The sequence below is a fragment of the Caenorhabditis remanei genome, chromosome V (assembly GCF_010183535.1).
Source record: "Caenorhabditis remanei strain PX506 chromosome V, whole genome shotgun sequence".
In the NCBI taxonomy this organism is placed as follows: domain Eukaryota; kingdom Metazoa; phylum Nematoda; class Chromadorea; order Rhabditida; family Rhabditidae; genus Caenorhabditis; species Caenorhabditis remanei.
The window spans coordinates 21,538,498-21,561,733 of NC_071332.1; the positions used below are offsets into that span (position 1 = coordinate 21,538,498).

At 37.4% G+C, this 23,236-nt stretch overlaps 3 protein-coding genes across 3 annotated transcripts; 2 read left to right on the plus strand and 1 right to left on the minus strand.

Moving 5' to 3' along the window:
• Window positions 1–5,728: 5,728 nt before the first annotated feature.
• GCK72_021844 (uncharacterized protein) lies at window positions 5,729–6,253 on the plus strand (the record flags this gene model as incomplete). Its single annotated transcript, XM_053734530.1, has 2 exons — window positions 5,729–5,830; window positions 5,876–6,253. The coding sequence occupies 2 exons, from the start codon at window positions 5,729–5,731 to the stop codon at window positions 6,251–6,253; spliced, it is 480 nt and encodes a 159-aa protein (XP_053583443.1).
• A 1,212-nt stretch (window positions 6,254–7,465) lies between these two features.
• Window positions 7,466–13,608, plus strand: GCK72_021845 (uncharacterized protein; the record flags this gene model as incomplete). The annotated part of the gene is made up of 21 exons (XM_053734531.1): window positions 7,466–7,516; window positions 7,565–8,093; window positions 8,137–8,306; window positions 8,354–8,759; window positions 8,804–9,021; window positions 9,067–9,332; window positions 9,379–9,564; window positions 9,610–9,877; window positions 9,929–10,123; window positions 10,170–10,244; window positions 10,291–10,500; window positions 10,548–10,651; window positions 10,694–10,902; window positions 10,945–11,075; window positions 11,120–11,212; window positions 11,264–11,422; window positions 11,467–11,740; window positions 11,792–12,144; window positions 12,743–12,802; window positions 13,052–13,162; window positions 13,414–13,608. 21 exons carry the CDS (start codon window positions 7,466–7,468, stop codon window positions 13,606–13,608), a joined length of 4,263 nt encoding a protein of 1,420 aa, XP_053583444.1.
• An 8,533-nt stretch (window positions 13,609–22,141) lies between these two features.
• Window positions 22,142–22,666, minus strand: GCK72_021846 (uncharacterized protein; the record flags this gene model as incomplete). The annotated part of the gene is made up of 2 exons (XM_053734532.1): window positions 22,142–22,519; window positions 22,565–22,666. The coding sequence occupies 2 exons, from the start codon at window positions 22,664–22,666 to the stop codon at window positions 22,142–22,144; spliced, it is 480 nt and encodes a 159-aa protein (XP_053583445.1).
• Between the last annotated feature and the right edge of the window lie 570 nt (window positions 22,667–23,236).

The window sequence follows — 23,236 nt, forward strand, 5'->3', positions numbered from 1 at the left end:
AGCCCAGACCTCAATCTAATCGAAAACTTATGGGGACTGCTGGTTCGACGCGTTTACAAGCACGGAAGGCAATTCAATACGATCCAAGAGCTCAAAGACGCCGTTGAGACCGAGTGGAATGCAATCACTGCTGCTGAATTGAGGGCTCTCGTCGCCAGTATGCCCAACCGCCTGTTCGAAGTTATCCAGAACAATGGTGGGGAAACAAGTTATTAAATTTCGCTTACGTTTTTCTGTTTTCTTTTGTGTTTTCTCTCATTTTCGTCAATAAATGATTGAATTGTTAACTGAAGCTTTAGAAATGATTCTCGTATATCGGCAAGTGCCGTAAATCTACACAGTCCAATGGTCTTGAAGTGAAAACTTTTAAAAAAACAACGAAATAAATTAAAATATGAGCACTGTGTTGAAAAAAAATTGAAAAAAAGGCACCACTTCATCGAAAATGGCTGGTGGTCCTATCCTTATTGCACGCCTGAAAAAGCGACTTCTGGATGGTACATGAGTACGGAAAGTGCTAGAGACATGAAAATTTGGCTCCTGGGGTTTTTTTGTATTCTGAATCGAATGGCAGTCACAGATTTTTCATATCATTTTTACTTTTCTCGGAACATCCAAAATGGGGGGTGGTCCTATCCTTATTGCACGCACTGTATGCTAAGGACCAGCCGAAGGCTCAGGATTTCATAAGTCGTAGTAGATAGCGTAGCAGTACGTTCGGTTGAGTCTGTGATTGCTTACGTTCGAGATTGAGGAGGAATTAGCGACATTTCTGCCTCGAACTCGAATATAAAAGTGATCCTAGAAGAACCCGATGGTGATAACGCGAGCCTCGGTCATCTGATCTCGCTCGATTTATTTCGAGTCTTTCGGATTCTCGTCACCTCGCCGATTTGCCTCGCTTGTTCTTTTAGTGACTCTTCTGAGTGGACCCTTCGCTTTCAGAATCACTCAAAAGGATTTGGTAGAATCAGTCGTTTGATTGAGGTTCTCTCCAATCCGTGACGAGTATCCTGGTAAGGGTTCGGCTGATGCCTAAATTCGAAAACGCGTGATTTAGGTCACGTGGTTAGTAGAGTGGAAGCGATCGAGCAGTCGAAACCTTCTGTTACTCGAACGGCAAAGGATTGCTCCAAATCTTGGGAAAGGCGAATCGCTACTATCGCAGAATACTGAGTAATTTTGCACTTGTCTTCCTAGCAGAAGACTTAGTTGAGAAGCTGAAGAATATTCATATATCTTTTATATGATCATTTGGATGCATCTTGGCGACCGACATATTCAGTAGCGTGAAAACGTGTGCTGAAATAGTCACACCGGTTAATCCATGGCTTCTGTGGCACTCCGGAGTGAGCAAACCGCCAGGTTTCCTCTCTTCGCGAGGATTCCGGGAGACCCAGGAATAGTCGGCTGTGTTGGTTTGTGAAGTTATCTTTCATATACCAGTTTGATGTAATATCTGAGGAGGATACTCCCTATGGAGCATCCTCTGGCCCCCCGGAGCGTAATTATTTACGACCTGGTAAGGGTTTCTAGTGTCGAGTCTGGTTGACGAGGAGTTGTGTCATTTGGGATCAGGTTATTCCGCGATCGAAGATATCCCTCGGGTTTCCGAGAGAGACACTTCGGATCGGGGAAGGACTCGAACCCTCTGGCCCCCCGGAGCATGAGTTCTTGAATTCATTGCTCCAGGAGGCATTTGGTACAAACCTCTGAACAGATTTGGTGCTATCAGATTATACAACCGGACTAGTAGATGGAGTACGGGCGAAGAATTTCGGTTCGAAACCCCAGATAATTGATCAAATATAACATGGAACTCTGAGTATCTTGCAAAAGATGCCAGCATTCGAGTTGTTCATAGAGCGATACAGGTTTACGGTCCTTTTCGAAATGAACGTATACAGGTATCTTTCGACGTACAGCGGGATTCTTGAAGCACGGTTTCTGTATTGAAACTGAGCTTACCCTAGGGTATCTGGTATATTCTGACCAGACTACGAGCTAGTCTTCTCGTCACGTCGCGTGGCTTTTGAACTCTTTATAGAGTCAATAGTGATTGAGAATTCCCCCTCGGAGTCTGAAGATTACTCGTAATCGTCGTCAAGAATATTACCGATCCTGAATCCTACTTGAAACCGCGTGCATCTGGAATAGAGAAAGAGCATAAACTAGCGGTGTATTTGTTTGAGGTTTAGGCAGATATGAGCGATTTGTCGGAGTTATGCTAAGAGGACAGTCGGTTGACCGAAGCTATGATCTACTACGATTTTGTAGGAGCTCAGACCTCGGTCTAAATTCGGTGTGATTTATTCTACTCCACCCTCGGGTCGATCTAGATGAATTACTCGGAATTCCGTTTGAAAACACCTATCATTCGCCTCTATCGAAAGATCGATTGAGCAGTTTGAGAAAGTTCGTTCCTCGTGTGTAGACGAGAGTCGTTGATTCGTCAATGATTCGTAATCTACCTTCACAGGTATTAACTTATGTCATATATCTCGTATCTCTCAGTGACCATAAGTAGTCGTTTGTGGGCTATGATTCTTCTCTGTCAGTCGAGTCTTTGTTTTGTTGTAGTATCTCGGTGAGGGGAATCTAGGTGTGTCTTGGAGTTTCGTCAGCGGATCGTTAGATTAACGGGCCGGCCGCCTGGCAAGCGGAGGGCCTTATTAGGCTAGCGATACCTCGTTACTCCAGGAGGCACATGGGATTTCACTCCGCGAGCTCTATTATAGCCGATGAGTCTGACAGTCGTTTAAGAGAAGATCTAGTTTCAGCTTATGGATACACTAGACTAAGAACAGATTACATCGCGGAATCCGTTATGATTTCAAAGCCTCTTGTTACGCTTTTGTAGCAGTGATTTCGATCGCTGTGAAAGTAGCGAAAAAATTAAAAACGTTTGATACCGTTGTATTCAAACAATCAAAAATCTGGTAAAAAGCAGAGCTCCAACGTTTCAGCCCGTGGTGCCTGTTTCCGTACCGATGCACCTTTATTGCTCGAAAATTCCCGCGTTTCCGACGATTGTTGTAAAAGCAAGAACAAAAGCAACGGAAAGAAAAAGCGGAGAGTTGCTCAAAACCAGAAGCCTCTAGTTTCTTCGGCAGTTGAGTCGGCAACAGGGCACCCAGAATTCTCGAATGCTGGACGCACTGTCCCCGGAGCAACTTCTCCGTCGGAGAAATTTGGTCGTCGACCGTCTCAGCCTTAACTGGTGTTTCTGTTGAAGCTTTCCGTATGTGGAATCTCTCGTTTTCCCGAAGCAGAGCTATTTTCTGTCCTCTACTTGGAGAGACAGATAATGACTTTCTTCGTGGCCTGCAGATCGATCCTCGAGTCATGTCTAGAGACCGCGCCTATAATGGTCCGTCCTCTCGAAATGATCCTCGGGAGCGATATGTTAGCCCACGTATTGGGAATCTCGAGTAGAGTCCTCTTTCGTGGAATGTTTGCCATTTGGTCCAACCATCTTTCCGGCTCCTCAAGTGCTCCAGTTCCCATCTCGGATTGACACCAAAGCAAGTTCTCGCTTTCTCACCGGGAAAGTTCTCACTCGTATTTACCCCTCGGATGTTCCAACCATCAATGGCATCACCGACCTCACACCACCTCGTCTCAATCAAAATTCGGCCACTTCAAGTCAACTCCAGTAATTATAAAGCTGTCCAAGATCACTTCACGTCCTCTTCCACGTTTTACTTACTCTCGCCTCGGCCCGGATATGAATCGGCATTCGGAATTAGTGGCAGTATTTCCAGTCATGTCAAACAACAAGGTGCAAAAGAGCTTCGGAAACCCTCTTCGCGGAACAACGAGTCAAGAATACGAAGGAGAAACTCCCCGGCTGATGACAGAAGAAATATTCTTCTGGAGTCTTGTAATGATACCTCAATCCCTCGAGCGGAACTAAGGAGAACTCAGGAAAAGGGCAAGATGATGGTTTCTCGATGCCTCGGAATTCATTGTTTCAATGACACCGAGTTCATCCGGAAGCCAAATGGTAGAAGAATCTCGCGTTTCCTCGGAACTTCAATGGACAACCCAGTTTTGAGTTAAGGTCAGTGATCGAAGAATAATGACGGAGAAAACTGTCGGAGAGATTTTATTGGCTTGTGAGAGACCTCGGAGACGTGGCCAAATAGAAGTTGAAGGATTATCGAGCGTCGCTTGAAACCTTTCAAGTCTGTGACCTATGGGGACTCCCTAGAGTTGTATGGCTCGTTGGAAGAGTCGGATTTCGGTGAATCTAATACAGATACTCCGCCATCTAACTCGGACGACGACGAAGATGATTCGGATGATGACACCCTCATGGGATTCAAGCTCGCCCCAGCTTCGCTGAAGGTGCCCTGATTCTCGGTCGGTGAAAACAACTGAATACCTCGGTCACCTTCCCTCGATACCTCGATCCTCTCAAATTCTTTTCTTCCATTGCTCTAAGTGCCTCCCACGACAACTCAAAGGGTAGTGCTGGCCAATTCGCCGGGCTTTCCTACTTCTATAGTAGAAGTAAAACGCCATACTCAATGATTCTTCGGAATCTGCGAGGCTAAAAGGAATTTCATCCTTCTCTATGACCTCGAGTCTGAGAAAAATGATAACTTGAATGTTAGTCACAGAAGAGAGTGCTTCAGATATACTTGAACACATGATTCGGTGCATTGGGTAGAAGTTAGCAGGCAGCTAACATTGTATTCCGATTTGGATTCGTCCAGCGTCTACGGGCATGTGGTGTCTAGAGCATATGCTTTTGTTGCATTCTAACCCACGATCGGTTTTACAGACGATTGACACCGGATAGAGAAGTGGGGATGGGTCTTTAGGACACACAGGGGGTGGCATACCATGGGGCTTTTAACACAACCACCGGGATGACGTCACCAAAACCACTTTACGGTGCAATAATTGAATTTTTCATATTATTTTCTTTGTTGTTGTTGTATTTTTACTTAATGTTAGCGAAACTTATTCAATTATTATTCTTTAAACTTTATTTTCAACTTTAAATTAATTTATTTTTTAAACTTATTCAATTATTTATATTACTAATTTATTTTATCGATTTATTATTTTATTTTCCGACAATTAATTTGTTTGCTGTTTTAATGAATTGTATTTGTTTTAATTTGTTTCATTGTTATTTTTAATTTGGAATTATTTCAAATAACCAGATATGTAAATTGTAGTTTTGTCTATTCTTCATGTGTCTGTGCTATATGAATTCACGTGAAACACTTTTCAATAGAGGCTTTGTTTTGTAAACAGTTTAATTTTAACCGATATTGTGATTAACGGATGATACAAATTTTATTTGGTTTTGCTTGACATAACTATTTATATAACAATACGAGTAATGTAGAAATTCAAAAAGGTACAAACGAAGCATTATTTATCAGTAGATACCAGAAAGAACAGCTTTTTAGATTTAATATACCATTTCTCCTTGTTTTCAAGACATTTTGCGCATAATAGAAACGACAAAAGGGGCGGAGCTTGTGAAAACTAGTAGATACCAGAAAAAAGTAACGTATTAGGCTCAAAAAGACATTCTCCCTCATTTTCAAGACATTTTACGCATAATAGAAACGACAAAAGGGGCGGAGCTTGTGAAAACTATAAATAACACAAGTATTGAGAAGTGGACATCATTCTACGTTTCTATTTCACCCAAACACCATTGATTTTCACCTATTTGCTCTACCAAATCTCAAAACTGATTGCAATGAGCACATCTGGAGAAAACAACGAATCATCTTCCGGAAATCAAGCAACAACATTGATTGAGTGGATGAAACAACATTCTGTGGGAATTCTGCCTGAAGAGGTAAATACTATTTTCTAATTGAATACTTTCATTCTTTGTTTTTAGGAGCTAAAAAAAGAACCAGTCAACGTTCTAAGAAAAACTGTCGATGAAGCTCAGGGATCATTTCGTGGAACTGTCACAACCATCACATTATTCACCGAATTGTCGATGATCATCACAGCTCATCCATGTGGAGCTGAAGCGTTTGGAGAGTGCGTACACGATCTTATTATAATACACAATCCATTCACTGGTCCGAAAGTGTATCTCTCTGTTTCCATTGAATCGCCTGAAAGAAGACTACCCCTTGGTACATGTTTCGGAATCCTCGAGACAATCACAGGTGAAACCATTGCAAATTGCTTGGAAAATAGCGGACAAAATCTTGAACTGAACACTCCAAATGTTACTATCAAATTGGCATATCTTAATTCTCCTTAAACTGTTGTATTCACGATTCTCCTATAAAATAAATATTTTTAAACCAGTATGCAACACGACACACTAAAAGGAATACTTTTCCTGGTGTTACAATGCCACCATGAATGTTATAACAACATTAGCCGTGTTCCCACAGAAGATTATTGTTGAAAATAATACAATAAAAACAAAACACACACACACACACTTAAAAAATAATAACTTTCTATATGATCAAAAACAACTCACACCTACAGTCGGACAATCTTTCAATAATTTCAATGTAACCAGGTTTTTGAAGAAAGAAATCTTCGTTCATTCGATTTTAATTGTATTCTATGAACAAAAACTTTGTTTGTAGTATGTTCTTTTGCCAGACGCACTTTTTCTGGAACAAACTGACAACTCCAACAAATTATGAGTGACATAACTGAATCTACCTATATATATATATTGAACATGTGTTGAAACAATTTTAACAAGTGTTTTCCATTTCCAACAACAAACTGGTGGTTGAATAGAAATGTACGCCACGTGTAAAGCACAAACGCACTACATATTCCGTAAGCAGTTTTCGCTTTTTGGTTAGTAGTGTTGTCTCCCAAAAAGCAGACCAGCGTTCGAACCTCCTTTGTAATGGATTCTTTCATATATATATATATATTTTTTTTTTTTTTTTTGTTTTGTTTTTATACACCACCTACACTCAAATTTTTGAATGAACGCGTGAAAAAAAAGACTAGGCAAAAAGTGTGTTAAATGTGGAAACGAAATAGTTTTGAACATTTGAACAGAAAAGACGGTGATTGGTATGTAATCTTATATTTTCTGTATGTTTACAAGCCATGCAACATTTTTGAAATAAATGCATGAAAATTGACTAAGGTTGCTAGACACCGAACGATACCGAAAAGAACCTGAGGAGACTATTTTTATTACAATTACGCAGAACACATAAAAAAGCACAGGAGAATAGAGACATGCAGTGTTAATGTATTGATGACTCATTGTCATTTCTAGTAAATAATGGAAAAAATGAGAATTTACGGTGCGACATGCATGTAACCGTGGAAGTGACCTTATTCTCCATTTTAACCAATATTCGTGATTTTTCCGACACTAAAAACACTATATAAAGCCCAGCTAAACGCGAATACCTCATTCATACCTGCTTTTTCCCCTTGTATAAGGAACATTTATTTTTCTTCTTAAATAGTTTCTGATATTTCTGTGATGCTCTCCAAACTTTCACTACCAAATACGACACCAAGAGTTGGAGAACAGGTAAGTTATCTTTTCACAGTTAATTTAAGGTAATGAGCTATACTTTAGGAACAAATAGGAGGTGCTAGTGTTCGTGTGGTACAAAAAACCAATGAAAAGGCCGGAGGACGCTACATTGGAATGGTCGAGACAGTAACACTTGATCTACAATTGTCGAAATCTCTGACAGCTGATCCACAATGTGCAGAAATATTTGCTGATACTCTAGTACAGCTAGTTAAAAAACATGACCCATTCAAAACACCTCAAACAAGAGCTGGTTTGGTTTTTGATTCCGATGAAATTTTCGACGCTGTAGGATTGACTTTTCGTGAAATTAAGAAAGTCAGGGCAAGTGAAATTGTTGAGAGCATGTCACGAATGTCTCAGTCGAGCAGATCTCCACTCGAACTAGATGTCCCGAACATTTCTGTGCGAATTACCTACCTGAACCCTCCAGCAGGTAGTGGAAAACGAAAGTTTGACACAGGTAGTATCATGGATCTCACTACTTTCGAGAAACGCCCAAAACTCGACGAAAGTTTGGACAATGTGGAATCAGAGAAAACAAAACGTTCGAACATGATGCCAAACGAAGGTAACTCATAATCAATTAGTTTATAATATTTGGATTATTTCAGTTTTGGAGGATTGTCTGTTCCATGCACTCCACCAAGCACTCATGTATAACCGGTGGAAACAGAGTAAGTCTTTGGAAGATTACAACAAATACCGGAGTTCGATAAGAAAAACTTACAAAAAACCAGGATTATGCTGCGATGTCTATGAGGCTGTGAAAGCCATGAAAGAGGTAAGTGTTAATTAGTAAAGCACACTAATCAACTGCTTTATTTTCAGGAGGCAGAAATGACAAAATCCAACAATTTCGACTTAATAGATGTTGATCACTTGCAAAAAACAGTTTTTACTGGAAAGTACCAGATAATTGTATTTTGTCAAAACTCAACAACACCTTACTATAGAGGTCCATACGTTGGAGAGAAAAAAAGTCTCGTGCTTTACCTCAGCAACGGTCATTATAACGGTGTGAGAAGTATATGTGCCTTACTAAAAACCAGTTACTATTGTTTTCTGTGCAATAGTAGGACAGAAAACGCCATCACCCACTACAGCTGTCCTCTTCTCCATCGTCTGTGTGGTAAAAAGAATTGCCCAGCTGTGAAGGAAGGAGAACAAAAGAAATGCGAAAAATGCACTGTTGTGTTTCGATCAATCCAGTGCTACGAAAACCACATAGCTAAAGGTAAAACACATGTTTTGTAGATAATCACTAATACTTATTTTCAGGACCGAATGGAGGTAAAAGTCGATGCGACTACACATCTGTTTGTAAGAAGTGTGATGGTATTTACTATACAAACAAAAGAAAGAACGATCATCAATGTGGAGCAAAGTGGTGTTCCAGATGTAATTGCAAAAGAACGAACCCACATAAATGTAATATGCCAAAAGCGGTGAAGAATGAAAAGAAGTTGACAAGAAAACGAGTCTATTTTGATATTGAGGTAAGACTAAGCAACAAACTTAATGTTCATTGTGTTTATTTTCAGAGTAGAGCCGATGAATCAACAGGACAACAACATCCCGTTTTGTTCGTGGCTCTTCGTTGCTGTCCAAAGTGTTCATCTAACATACCAAAATGTCTACAGAGTTTGAAAAATGAAACATGTCAACATTGTGCACCAGATGGACGTCTAAAAATAATTGAATGCATCACATTAGAGAACCGTCATGTGAATGTTGGATCTCAGATGACAAAATGGTTATTCGCGGATCAACACAGAGGAAGAGTTGTTGTGGCACACAACGCTTCAGGGTAATTTGACTATTTTTAGCATTAAAACTTTTTGTACACATTTCAGGTACGACGCACAGTTCATTTTGGAAAACATGATTGCAAGCAACACTGCAAAACCAAAAATCATTTTGGAAGGAACAAAACTTGTATTTCTCGAGTATAACGGAGTTCGACTTTTGGACTCCATGAAATTTTTGACAATGAGTCTAGCCTCATTGGGTAAATCATTTGAAGTTGATTCAGTCAAAGGGTAACCACAAAAATGTATATAAGGTATAAATTTGTTACTTTTCAGAGATTTTCCGGTTCTCTTCATCAAACCAGAACATTACAACTATAACGGCAGTATTCCAGACGACAAGTGGTACAATCTGGAAAACAAATCTTCTTCTGTAAAGAAACAGATTTTGAACTTCCTTGAAAATGAGAGAAATTCAAACAAAACATTCAATTTTGTTGATGAGATCATGAGGTATTGCTACAACGACGTGTATATACTAGCAAAAGCTATGGATATTTTTGAGAAAGAGTTCGAGACTATGACAGATGTATGTCTTTTGGAGGTAAATTTCTATTCAATATAGCATATAATACTTTCTTTTTTTTTTTTTCAGGAATCCACGACAGCCGCGTCAGCTGCTGCGTTAGTATTCCGCCGAAACCATCTCGACCCAGAAAAACCGATTGTTTTAGATGTAAAACCGTCGGTTTCCATCAAATGTTCCGTAATAAGTCAAAAATATTTGGCATGGTTCAGCAAAAAAGAAAATGTTTCACTGAACATGTCAACAACGTATGGAGAAGAAAAGGTAAATTATTTATCTTTTAGTTTCAAAGTTAATTCATTTTGTTCAGATCGGAAAGTATCGTGTAGATGGTTTTGTTTCACCATGTGAAAAGTATCCTGATGGATTGGTGATTGAGTTCTTTGTGAGTAATTTCATACAAGTTACAAAAATAATAATAATTTTTACAGGGCTGCTATTGGCATGCACATAGTTGCAGTTATTCTCAAGAATCCGTGATCGGTGACTTGAGTGCCAAAGAGATTTGGGCACGTGATGACGAACGGTTAAAGTATTTGAGACGGAAACATCCAGTCAAAGTTGTATGGGAATGTGAAGTGAATCAGGAACTTTGTGAAAACCAAGAAATGCACGACTTCTTTGAAAACTATGAACCGGTGGTGAGTTATATGTCGATTCAAAAAAAAAACTAATGTCATAATTTCAGGATATTCTACAAAGCGAAAAATCACTAGCCGGAGGGAGAACTGAAGTTTTCCGATTGTACATGAACAACGAAAAAAGAACCTTACGGTATTTGGATGTTGTCAGGTAGTTTCACTTTTAAAATTAATCTTATTGTAATATTTACAGTCTTTATCCCACCGTCATGAAGCATGAAGCGTATCCAATTGGTCCCCCAGAGAATATTTCACGAAGTACCATCAAAACACCAATGACTCTTCCGGAACACATCACATTCAGAGGTTTTATCAGCTGCAACGTATTACCCCCACGACATCTACGATTACCAGTACTACCCATAAAATATGGGGGTAAACTGTTGTTTGGACTTTGTAAACGTAAGTTCTATCAAAATGCCAGTTTCAAAACTAATTTTTCAGAATGTTGCAAGGAAAGTAACCAATCGGATTGCAAACACAACAACGAAGAACGTTCTTTCAATGGCACATTCACAACGGTGGAACTCCAAAAGGCTCTGAGCGTGGGTTATATCATAAACGATATTTATCACGTGAGTTTTAAAACCAGTTTCCATTATAATATGATAATTTTCAGAGTGTCAAATATGAACACTGGGTTCAGAACAATGAAAAGGGAGAAGGAGGCCTCTTTACATCATTTATCAACCAGATGATGGAAGAAAAAATTGTGAGTTTTAGTTTAGAAAAGCAAGTATTTGACTAATGTTTTAATTTTCAGTATAGCTCAGGTTGGCCTTCAAATGTCAAGACCGATGAAGAGAAAGATGCGTTTTGTAAAGCTTATTTAGAAAAGGAACACATCCATCTGAGTGACCGAAACCGTTTTAAAAAGAATCCAGGAAAAAGAGCAGTTGCCAAGTTGATGCTGAATTCATTGGTAAGCTTCAAATTCTACTATAATCATAATGTTAAATTTTTCAGTGGGGAAAGTTCGCACAAAACGTTGATCGAGAGTCCACGGAAATTGTCATAGACCCAATGGAATTTTGGAAACTTGTCTATGACACAAACGTAGTAATTTCGATTGTACGTTGTGTGAATGACGTTCTGGTTGTGAAATACAAGAAACAACAGGAAACACTCCAAAGTTTGAAGACAAGTGCCATGCAACTTGCATCCTTCACAACTTCGTACGCTCGTCTTCGACTTTACCGATTTATGGAAATGGTTGGAGGTGAAAACATTGTATATACTGGTAAGAAAACAAACAAAAAAAAAAACAATAGTATTAATTTTCTATTTTCAGACACCGACTCCATTATCTACGCTGTACCTGAAGACACAAAAGATCCACTAGAAATGGAAGTTGGGCCTTACCTCGGACAACTGACGAATGAGGTTGATGGCGAAATGACAGAGTTTGTCAGTTTGGGTCCCAAAACGTACTGTTACAAGGATATATCCAACGGTGAAGAGAAGATTGTCAGAAAAGCCAAAGGAATTACGATGAATTCACAAGTAGAGAAGTATGTGAACTTTGAAATGATGAGAGGCTTGGTTGATGAAGCAATCAAGAATACCGGAGAACGGACAGAACATCTTATACCTCAACATACGATGTATAGGGATAACAATCATCGTGTGTATAGCCGAAATATTGTGAAGAAGTTTAAGTACACGTTCAACAAAAGAAGGCTTCTTACTGATGGATCGACACTTCCTTTTGGATATTCTTGTACTTAAATTGTTTTGTTTGAAATAAACCATATAACGTAAATACTGAATCTTTTTTTTTAAACAATATTCCACTAGGTTGAAAAAAAAAAAATTCCGAATTTCATATTGTTTGATGTAGGAATAGGCGAAATGGTAAAAACAAACAAAAAACATTGCATCTTCGGAAAAGAGAAATGACTAACGGAAAAAGCCTACGTCTCGCACTCCCTCTACTAAAAGACCTTACTTGACTTTTTCGCCATTTCTACCTTTTTTCTTGAAAGCGTGTGTTAGCTTTTAAAAAATAATGTATATATTTGCTTTTTATTGAATTCTAATATTTCTTTTTAATTATTCGACTGTCTACTGAATGACAGTCTCTGTATATTTTGATTTTTATTGAATTCTAATATTTCTTTTTAATTATTCGACTGTCTACTGAATGACAGTCTCTGTATATTTTGATTTTTATTGAATTAAAAATCTCATCCAATCTCTTCCAACCCACGTCGACTACCTCGAGTTCTTCATCCATGCTCAGAAAAGCAATTTGATCAAAGATGATGGATTCTCCTATCTTCTGACAGTAAGCAACCATCATGTAAGTACATATAGATACCGTTAATACTGTATTACATAGGCATGACGTTATATTGTTACTCCCAAAGAAATTTCGTTTCTTTCAGAAGTTGTCGACTACCTTGAGTTCTTCATCGGGAAGTGATTCAGAAGTTGATGATGAATACCTTCAATAACAACCCGATCCGTACAGTGATTATGAGTTCGATTGTGACGATTATTTGAAGGTTGAAATTGACTAATTATTTCAGTTTTGAACATTTAATTTCAGAAAATGTCCCGAGAGTTACCAGAGTTAACTAATGATCTGATTGTCGGTGGGACGGATAATACGAGTCTTCAAGAACTTCAAGATTTAGGCGACCCGGTGGAGTTTCTAAAAGTAAGAACCGAAACTGAAACATTTTACAGCAGGTTAAAATCAATATTTTGCGAAGAAAAAATTTCAAAATATGGAGCCACTCTAGACGATGGATAGAATGATTGTGAAAATCGTGTAAAAAGCTGCTATAAAAATACCTGATTCAATCTAAAATAGATAGAAAAGGTGAAGATCCACATTTATAATTTTTACGTACAGCCTTGCTTTATATTTAGAAATATATAGAAATGAAGCAAATAACGAAATTTCAGGTTTTCTTGACGGCCTCAATGATGGGTCAACCACTAAAAGTGAAGGATGGTTTCGATCCGGAAGACTTGGACAAACGTTGTACCGAATTAATGGGAATCACTCTGACATGTGTCGCTAGTGCCTTGCTTGGTGCTGAATTGCAGAATATTCCGAATCGATCGAAGACTGAAAGGACTAAGAATGAACGACTGTAAGATTATTGAGATATGTCCGGCCGTTGTGACTCTGGGAGATGTCAATCAATTCTTGAGAAACTGGAGTTCGCTGAGCACTAACCACAACATGGAAATCTTGAGTCTCTTGTCTAATCTTGGTAAACAAAATAATTTTTCTATAAATTGAATGTGAAATTTCATTATTTCAGAAAGTCAATCAACGGACTGATTGGGTTCACCTATGGCGCACTCTACACTGAACTCTTTTCAAAATAAAATCTGAAACATATTCTAATTTAATTGTCATTATCATTATTGAAAATATCGACACGCTTAATTAATATACTGTAATTCTTTCTTTTCTTCAATTCTAAATAAACATATGTAATTTTGTTTATAAAATAAAAATGAATACACGACAGAAACAAATTATATTCAATAACGACACAAAAAAAAAATATTATAAACCTATATCATTTTTTTTTTTTTTCATAGTTTAGCCAAAATTCCCAAGTGAGTCATTCCTATCTCTCATTTTTCATTTCCATTGTTTCAACAGAACAGCGAGAGAAGTGTGGGGAGAGGGGAGAAGATGAGTCACCGACCGGCCGAGGCTTACCCCCCGAGAGAGCGAGAGGGTGCTGGGAGGTACAAGAAAAAATGGTGCTAAACTCACCCCCACACTTCTCTCGCTGTTCTGTTGAAACAATGGAAATGAAAAATGAGAGATAGGAATGACTCACTTGGGAATTTTGGCTAAACTATGAAAAAAAAAAAAAATGATATAGGTTTATAATATTTTTTTTTTGTGTCGTTATTGAATATAATTTGTTTCTGTCGTGTATTCATTTTTATTTTATAAACAAAATTACATATGTTTATTTAGAATTGAAGAAAAGAAAGAATTACAGTATATTAATTAAGCGTGTCGATATTTTCAATAATGATAATGACAATTAAATTAGAATATGTTTCAGATTTTATTTTGAAAAGAGTTCAGTGTAGAGTGCGCCATAGGTGAACCCAATCAGTCCGTTGATTGACTTTCTGAAATAATGAAATTTCACATTCAATTTATAGAAAAATTATTTTGTTTACCAAGATTAGACAAGAGACTCAAGATTTCCATGTTGTGGTTAGTGCTCAGCGAACTCCAGTTTCTCAAGAATTGATTGACATCTCCCAGAGTCACAACGGCCGGACATATCTCAATAATCTTACAGTCGTTCATTCTTAGTCCTTTCAGTCTTCGATCGATTCGGAATATTCTGCAATTCAGCACCAAGCAAGGCACTAGCGACACATGTCAGAGTGATTCCCATTAATTCGGTACAACGTTTGTCCAAGTCTTCCGGATCGAAACCATCCTTCACTTTTAGTGGTTGACCCATCATTGAGGCCGTCAAGAAAACCTGAAATTTCGTTATTTGCTTCATTTCTATATATTTCTAAATATAAAGCAAGGCTGTACGTAAAAATTATAAATGTGGATCTTCACCTTTTCTATCTATTTTAGATTGAATCAGGTATTTTTATAGCAGCTTTTTACACGATTTTCACAATCATTCTATCCATCGTCTAGAGTGGCTCCATATTTTGAAATTTTTTCTTCGCAAAATATTGATTTTAACCTGCTGTAAAATGTTTCAGTTTCGGTTCTTACTTTTAGAAACTCCACCGGGTCGCCTAAATCTTGAAGTTCTTGAAGACTCGTATTATCCGTCCCACCGACAATCAGATCATTAGTTAACTCTGGTAACTCTCGGGACATTTTCTGAAATTAAATGTTCAAAACTGAAATAATTAGTCAATTTCAACCTTCAAATAATCGTCACAATCGAACTCATAATCACTGTACGGATCGGGTTGTTATTGAAGGTATTCATCATCAACTTCTGAATCACTTCCCGATGAAGAACTCAAGGTAGTCGACAACTTCTGAAAGAAACGAAATTTCTTTGGGAGTAACAATATAACGTCATGCCTATGTAATACAGTATTAACGGTATCTATATGTACTTACATGATGGTTGCTTACTGTCAGAAGATAGGAGAATCCATCATCTTTGATCAAATTGCTTTTCTGAGCATGGATGAAGAACTCGAGGTAGTCGACGTGGGTTGGAAGAGATTGGATGAGATTTTTAATTCAATAAAAATCAAAATATACAGAGACTGTCATTCAGTAGACAGTCGAATAATTAAAAAGAAATATTAGAATTCAATAAAAATCAAAATATACAGAGACTGTCATTCAGTAGACAGTCGAATATTTAAAAAGAAATATTAGAATTCAATAAAAAGCAAATATATACATTATTTTTTAAAAGCTAACACACGCTTTCAAGAAAAAAGGTAGAAATGGCGAAAAAGTCAAGTAAGGTCTTTTAGTAGAGGGAGTGCGAGACGTAGGCTTTTTCCGTTAGTCATTTCTCTTTTCCGAAGATGCAATGTTTTTTGTTTGTTTTTACCATTTCGCCTATTCCTACATCAAACAATATGAAATTCGGAATTTTTTTTTTTTCAACCTAGTGGAATATTGTTTAAAAAAAAAGATTCAGTATTTACGTTATATGGTTTATTTCAAACAAAACAATTTAAGTACAAGAATATCCAAAAGGAAGTGTCGATCCATCAGTAAGAAGCCTTCTTTTGTTGAACGTGTACTTAAACTTCTTCACAATATTTCGGCTATACACACGATGATTGTTATCCCTATACATCGTATGTTGAGGTATAAGATGTTCTGTCCGTTCTCCGGTATTCTTGATTGCTTCATCAACCAAGCCTCTCATCATTTCAAAGTTCACATACTTCTCTACTTGTGAATTCATCGTAATTCCTTTGGCTTTTCTGACAATCTTCTCTTCACCGTTGGATATATCCTTGTAACAGTACGTTTTGGGACCCAAACTGACAAACTCTGTCATTTCGCCATCAACCTCATTCGTCAGTTGTCCGAGGTAAGGCCCAACTTCCATTTCTAGTGGATCTTTTGTGTCTTCAGGTACAGCGTAGATAATGGAGTCGGTGTCTGAAAATAGAAAATTAATACTATTGTTTTTTTTTTTGTTTGTTTTCTTACCAGTATATACAATGTTTTCACCTCCAACCATTTCCATAAATCGGTAAAGTCGAAGACGAGCGTACGAAGTTGTGAAGGATGCAAGTTGCATGGCACTTGTCTTCAAACTTTGGAGTGTTTCCTGTTGTTTCTTGTATTTCACAACCAGAACGTCATTCACACAACGTACAATCGAAATTACTACGTTTGTGTCATAGACAAGTTTCCAAAATTCCATTGGGTCTATGACAATTTCCGTGGACTCTCGATCAACGTTTTGTGCGAACTTTCCCCACTGAAAAATTTAACATTATGATTATAGTAGAATTTGAAGCTTACCAATGAATTCAGCATCAACTTGGCAACTGCTCTTTTTCCTGGATTCTTTTTAAAACGGTTTCGGTCACTCAGATGGATGTGTTCCTTTTCTAAATAAGCTTTACAAAACGCATCTTTCTCTTCATCGGTCTTGACATTTGAAGGCCAACCTGAGCTATACTGAAAATTAAAACATTAGTCAAATACTTGCTTTTCTAAACTAAAACTCACAATTTTTTCTTCCATCATCTGGTTGATAAATGATGTAAAGAGGCCTCCTTCTCCCTTTTCATTGTTCTGAACCCAGTGTTCATATTTGACACTCTGAAAATTATCATATTATAATGGAAACTGGTTTTAAAACTCACGTGATAAATATCGTTTATGATATAACCCACGCTCAGAGCCTTTTGGAGTTCCACCGTTGTGAATGTGCCATTGAAAGAACGTTCTTCGTTGTTGTGTTTGCAATCCGATTGGTTACTTTCCTTGCAACATTCTGAAAAATTAGTTTTGAAACTGGCATTTTGATAGAACTTACGTTTACAAAGTCCAAACAACAGTTTACCCCCATATTTTATGGGTAGTACTGGTAATCGTAGATGTCGTGGGGGTAATACGTTGCAGCTGATAAAACCTCTGAATGTGATGTGTTCCGGAAGAGTCATTGGTGTTTTGATGGTACTTCGTGAAATATTCTCTGGGGGACCAATTGGATACGCTTCATGCTTCATGACGGTGGGATAAAGACTGTAAATATTACAATAAGATTAATTTTAAAAGTGAAACTACCTGACAACATCCAAATACCGTAAGGTTCTTTTTTCGTTGTTCATGTACAATCGGAAAACTTCAGTTCTCCCTCCGGCTAGTGATTTTTCGCTTTGTAGAATATCCTGAAATTATGACATTAGTTTTTTTTTTGAATCGACATATAACTCACCACCGGTTCATAGTTTTCAAAGAAGTCGTGCATTTCTTGGTTTTCACAAAGTTCCTGATTCACTTCACATTCCCATACAACTTTGACTGGATGTTTCCGTCTCAAATACTTTAACCGTTCGTCATCACGTGCCCAAATCTCTTTGGCACTCAAGTCACCGATCACGGATTCTTGAGAATAACTGCAACTATGTGCATGCCAATAGCAGCCCTGTAAAAATTATTATTATTTTTGTAACTTGTATGAAATTACTCACAAAGAACTCAATCACCAATCCATCAGGATACTTTTCACATGGTGAAACAAAACCATCTACACGATACTTTCCGATCTGAACAAAATGAATTAACTTTGAAACTAAAAGATAAATAATTTACCTTTTCTTCTCCATACGTTGTTGACATGTTCAGTGAAACATTTTCTTTTTTGCTGAACCATGCCAAATATTTTTGACTTATTACGGAACATTTGATGGAAACCGACGGTTTTACATCTAAAACAATCGGTTTTTCTGGGTCGAGATGGTTTCGGCGGAATACTAACGCAGCAGCTGACGCGGCTGTCGTGGATTCCTGAAAAAAAAAAAAAGAAAGTATTATATGCTATATTGAATAGAAATTTACCTCCAAAAGACATACATCTGTCATAGTCTCGAACTCTTTCTCAAAAATATCCATAGCTTTTGCTAGTATATACACGTCGTTGTAGCAATACCTCATGATCTCATCAACAAAATTGAATGTTTTGTTTGAATTTCTCTCATTTTCAAGGAAGTTCAAAATCTGTTTCTTTACAGAAGAAGATTTGTTTTCCAGATTGTACCACTTGTCGTCTGGAATACTGCCGTTATAGTTGTAATGTTCTGGTTTGATGAAGAGAACCGGAAAATCTCTGAAAAGTAACAAATTTATACCTTATATACATTTTTGTGGTTACCCTTTGACTGAATCAACTTCAAATGATTTACCCAATGAGGCTAGACTCATTGTCAAAAATTTCATGGAGTCCAAAAGTCGAACTCCGTTATACTCGAGAAATACAAGTTTTGTTCCTTCCAAAATGATTTTTGGTTTTGCAGTGTTGCTTGCAATCATGTTTTCCAAAATGAACTGTGCGTCGTACCTGAAATGTGTACAAAAAGTTTTAATGCTAAAAATAGTCAAATTACCCTGAAGCGTTGTGTGCCACAACAACTCTTCCTCTGTGTTGATCCGCGAATAACCATTTTGTCATCTGAGATCCAACATTCACATGACGGTTCTCTAATGTGATGCATTCAATTATTTTTAGACGTCCATCTGGTGCACAATGTTGACATGTTTCATTTTTCAAACTCTGTAGACATTTTGGTATGTTAGATGAACACTTTGGACAGCAACGAAGAGCCACGAACAAAACGGGATGTTGTTGTCCTGTTGATTCATCGGCTCTACTCTGAAAATAAACACAATGAACATTAAGTTTGTTGCTTAGTCTTACCTCAATATCAAAATAGACTCGTTTTCTTGTCAACTTCTTTTCATTCTTCACCGCTTTTGGCATATTACATTTATGTGGGTTCGTTCTTTTGCAATTACATCTGGAACACCACTTTGCTCCACATTGATGATCGTTCTTTCTTTTGTTTGTATAGTAAATACCATCACACTTCTTACAAACAGATGTGTAGTCGCATCGACTTTTACCTCCATTCGGTCCTGAAAATAAGTATTAGTGATTATCTACAAAACATGTGTTTTACCTTTAGCTATGTGGTTTTCGTAGCACTGGATTGATCGAAACACAACAGTGCATTTTTCGCATTTCTTTTGTTCTCCTTCCTTCACAGCTGGGCAATTCTTTTTACCACACAGACGATGGAGAAGAGGACAGCTGTAGTGGGTGATGGCGTTTTCTGTCCTACTATTGCACAGAAAACAATAGTAACTGGTTTTTAGTAAGGCACATATACTTCTCACACCGTTATAATGACCGTTGCTGAGGTAAAGCACGAGACTTTTTTTCTCTCCAACGTATGGACCTCTATAGTAAGGTGTTGTTGAGTTTTGACAAAATACAATTATCTGGTACTTTCCAGTAAAAACTGTTTTTTGCAAGTGATCAACATCTATTAAGTCGAAATTGTTGGATTTTGTCATTTCTGCCTCCTGAAAATAAAGCAGTTGATTAGTGTGCTTTACTAATTAACACTTACCTCTTTCATGGCTTTCACAGCCTCATAGACATCGCAGCATAATCCTGGTTTTTTGTAAGTTTTTCTTATCGAACTCCGGTATTTGTTGTAATCTTCCAAAGACTTACTCTGTTTCCACCGGTTATACATGAGTGCTTGGTGGAGTGCATGGAACAGACAATCCTCCAAAACTGAAATAATCCAAATATTATAAACTAATTGATTATGAGTTACCTTCGTTTGGCATCATGTTCGAACGTTTTGTTTTCTCTGATTCCACATTGTCCAAACTTTCGTCGAGTTTTGGGCGTTTCTCGAAAGTAGTGAGATCCATGATACTACCTGTGTCAAACTTTCGTTTTCCACTACCTGCTGGAGGGTTCAGGTAGGTAATTCGCACAGAAATGTTCGGGACATCTAGTTCGAGTGGAGATCTGCTCGACTGAGACATTCGTGACATGCTCTCAACAATTTCACTTGCCCTGACTTTCTTAATTTCACGAAAAGTCAATCCTACAGCGTCGAAAATTTCATCGGAATCAAAAACCAAACCAGCTCTTGTTTGAGGTGTTTTGAATGGGTCATGTTTTTTAACTAGCTGTACTAGAGTATCAGCAAATATTTCTGCACATTGTGGATCAGCTGTCAGAGATTTCGACAATTGTAGATCAAGTGTTACTGTCTCGACCATTCCAATGTAGCGTCCTCCGGCCTTTTCATTGGTTTTTTGTACCACACGAACACTAGCACCTCCTATTTGTTCCTAAAGTATAGCTCATTACCTTAAATTAACTGTGAAAAGATAACTTACCTGTTCTCCAACTCTTGGTGTCGTATTTGGTAGTGAAAGTTTGGAGAGCATCACAGAAATATCAGAAACTATTTAAGAAGAAAAATAAATGTTCCTTATACAAGGGGAAAAAGCAGGTATGAATGAGGTATTCGCGTTTAGCTGGGCTTTATATAGTGTTTTTAGTGTCGGAAAAATCACGAATATTGGTTAAAATGGAGAATAAGGTCACTTCCACGGTTACATGCATGTCGCACCGTAAATTCTCATTTTTTCCATTATTTACTAGAAATGACAATGAGTCATCAATACATTAACACTGCATGTCTCTATTCTCCTGTGCTTTTTTATGTGTTCTGCGTAATTGTAATAAAAATAGTCTCCTCAGGTTCTTTTCGGTATCGTTCGGTGTCTAGCAACCTTAGTCAATTTTCATGCATTTATTTCAAAAATGTTGCATGGCTTGTAAACATACAGAAAATATAAGATTACATACCAATCACCGTCTTTTCTGTTCAAATGTTCAAAACTATTTCGTTTCCACATTTAACACACTTTTTGCCTAGTCTTTTTTTTCACGCGTTCATTCAAAAATTTGAGTGTAGGTGGTGTATAAAAACAAAACAAAAAAAAAAAAAAAAATATATATATATATATGAAAGAATCCATTACAAAGGAGGTTCGAACGCTGGTCTGCTTTTTGGGAGACAACACTACTAACCAAAAAGCGAAAACTGCTTACGGAATATGTAGTGCGTTTGTGCTTTACACGTGGCGTACATTTCTATTCAACCACCAGTTTGTTGTTGGAAATGGAAAACACTTGTTAAAATTGTTTCAACACATGTTCAATATATATATATAGGTAGATTCAGTTATGTCACTCATAATTTGTTGGAGTTGTCAGTTTGTTCCAGAAAAAGTGCGTCTGGCAAAAGAACATACTACAAACAAAGTTTTTGTTCATAGAATACAATTAAAATCGAATGAACGAAGATTTCTTTCTTCAAAAACCTGGTTACATTGAAATTATTGAAAGATTGTCCGACTGTAGGTGTGAGTTGTTTTTGATCATATAGAAAGTTATTATTTTTTAAGTGTGTGTGTGTGTGTTTTGTTTTTATTGTATTATTTTCAACAATAATCTTCTGTGGGAACACGGCTAATGTTGTTATAACATTCATGGTGGCATTGTAACACCAGGAAAAGTATTCCTTTTAGTGTGTCGTGTTGCATACTGGTTTAAAAATATTTATTTTATAGGAGAATCGTGAATACAACAGTTTAAGGAGAATTAAGATATGCCAATTTGATAGTAACATTTGGAGTGTTCAGTTCAAGATTTTGTCCGCTATTTTCCAAGCAATTTGCAATGGTTTCACCTGTGATTGTCTCGAGGATTCCGAAACATGTACCAAGGGGTAGTCTTCTTTCAGGCGATTCAATGGAAACAGAGAGATACACTTTCGGACCAGTGAATGGATTGTGTATTATAATAAGATCGTGTACGCACTCTCCAAACGCTTCAGCTCCACATGGATGAGCTGTGATGATCATCGACAATTCGGTGAATAATGTGATGGTTGTGACAGTTCCACGAAATGATCCCTGAGCTTCATCGACAGTTTTTCTTAGAACGTTGACTGGTTCTTTTTTTAGCTCCTAAAAACAAAGAATGAAAGTATTCAATTAGAAAATAGTATTTACCTCTTCAGGCAGAATTCCCACAGAATGTTGTTTCATCCACTCAATCAATGTTGTTGCTTGATTTCCGGAAGATGATTCGTTGTTTTCTCCAGATGTGCTCATTGCAATCAGTTTTGAGATTTGGTAGAGCAAATAGGTGAAAATCAATGGTGTTTGGGTGAAATAGAAACGTAGAATGATGTCCACTTCTCAATACTTGTGTTATTTATAGTTTTCACAAGCTCCGCCCCTTTTGTCGTTTCTATTATGCGTAAAATGTCTTGAAAATGAGGGAGAATGTCTTTTTGAGCCTAATACGTTACTTTTTTCTGGTATCTACTAGTTTTCACAAGCTCCGCCCCTTTTGTCGTTTCTATTATGCGCAAAATGTCTTGAAAACAAGGAGAAATGGTATATTAAATCTAAAAAGCTGTTCTTTCTGGTATCTACTGATAAATAATGCTTCGTTTGTACCTTTTTGAATTTCTACATTACTCGTATTGTTATATAAATAGTTATGTCAAGCAAAACCAAATAAAATTTGTATCATCCGTTAATCACAATATCGGTTAAAATTAAACTGTTTACAAAACAAAGCCTCTATTGAAAAGTGTTTCACGTGAATTCATATAGCACAGACACATGAAGAATAGACAAAACTACAATTTACATATCTGGTTATTTGAAATAATT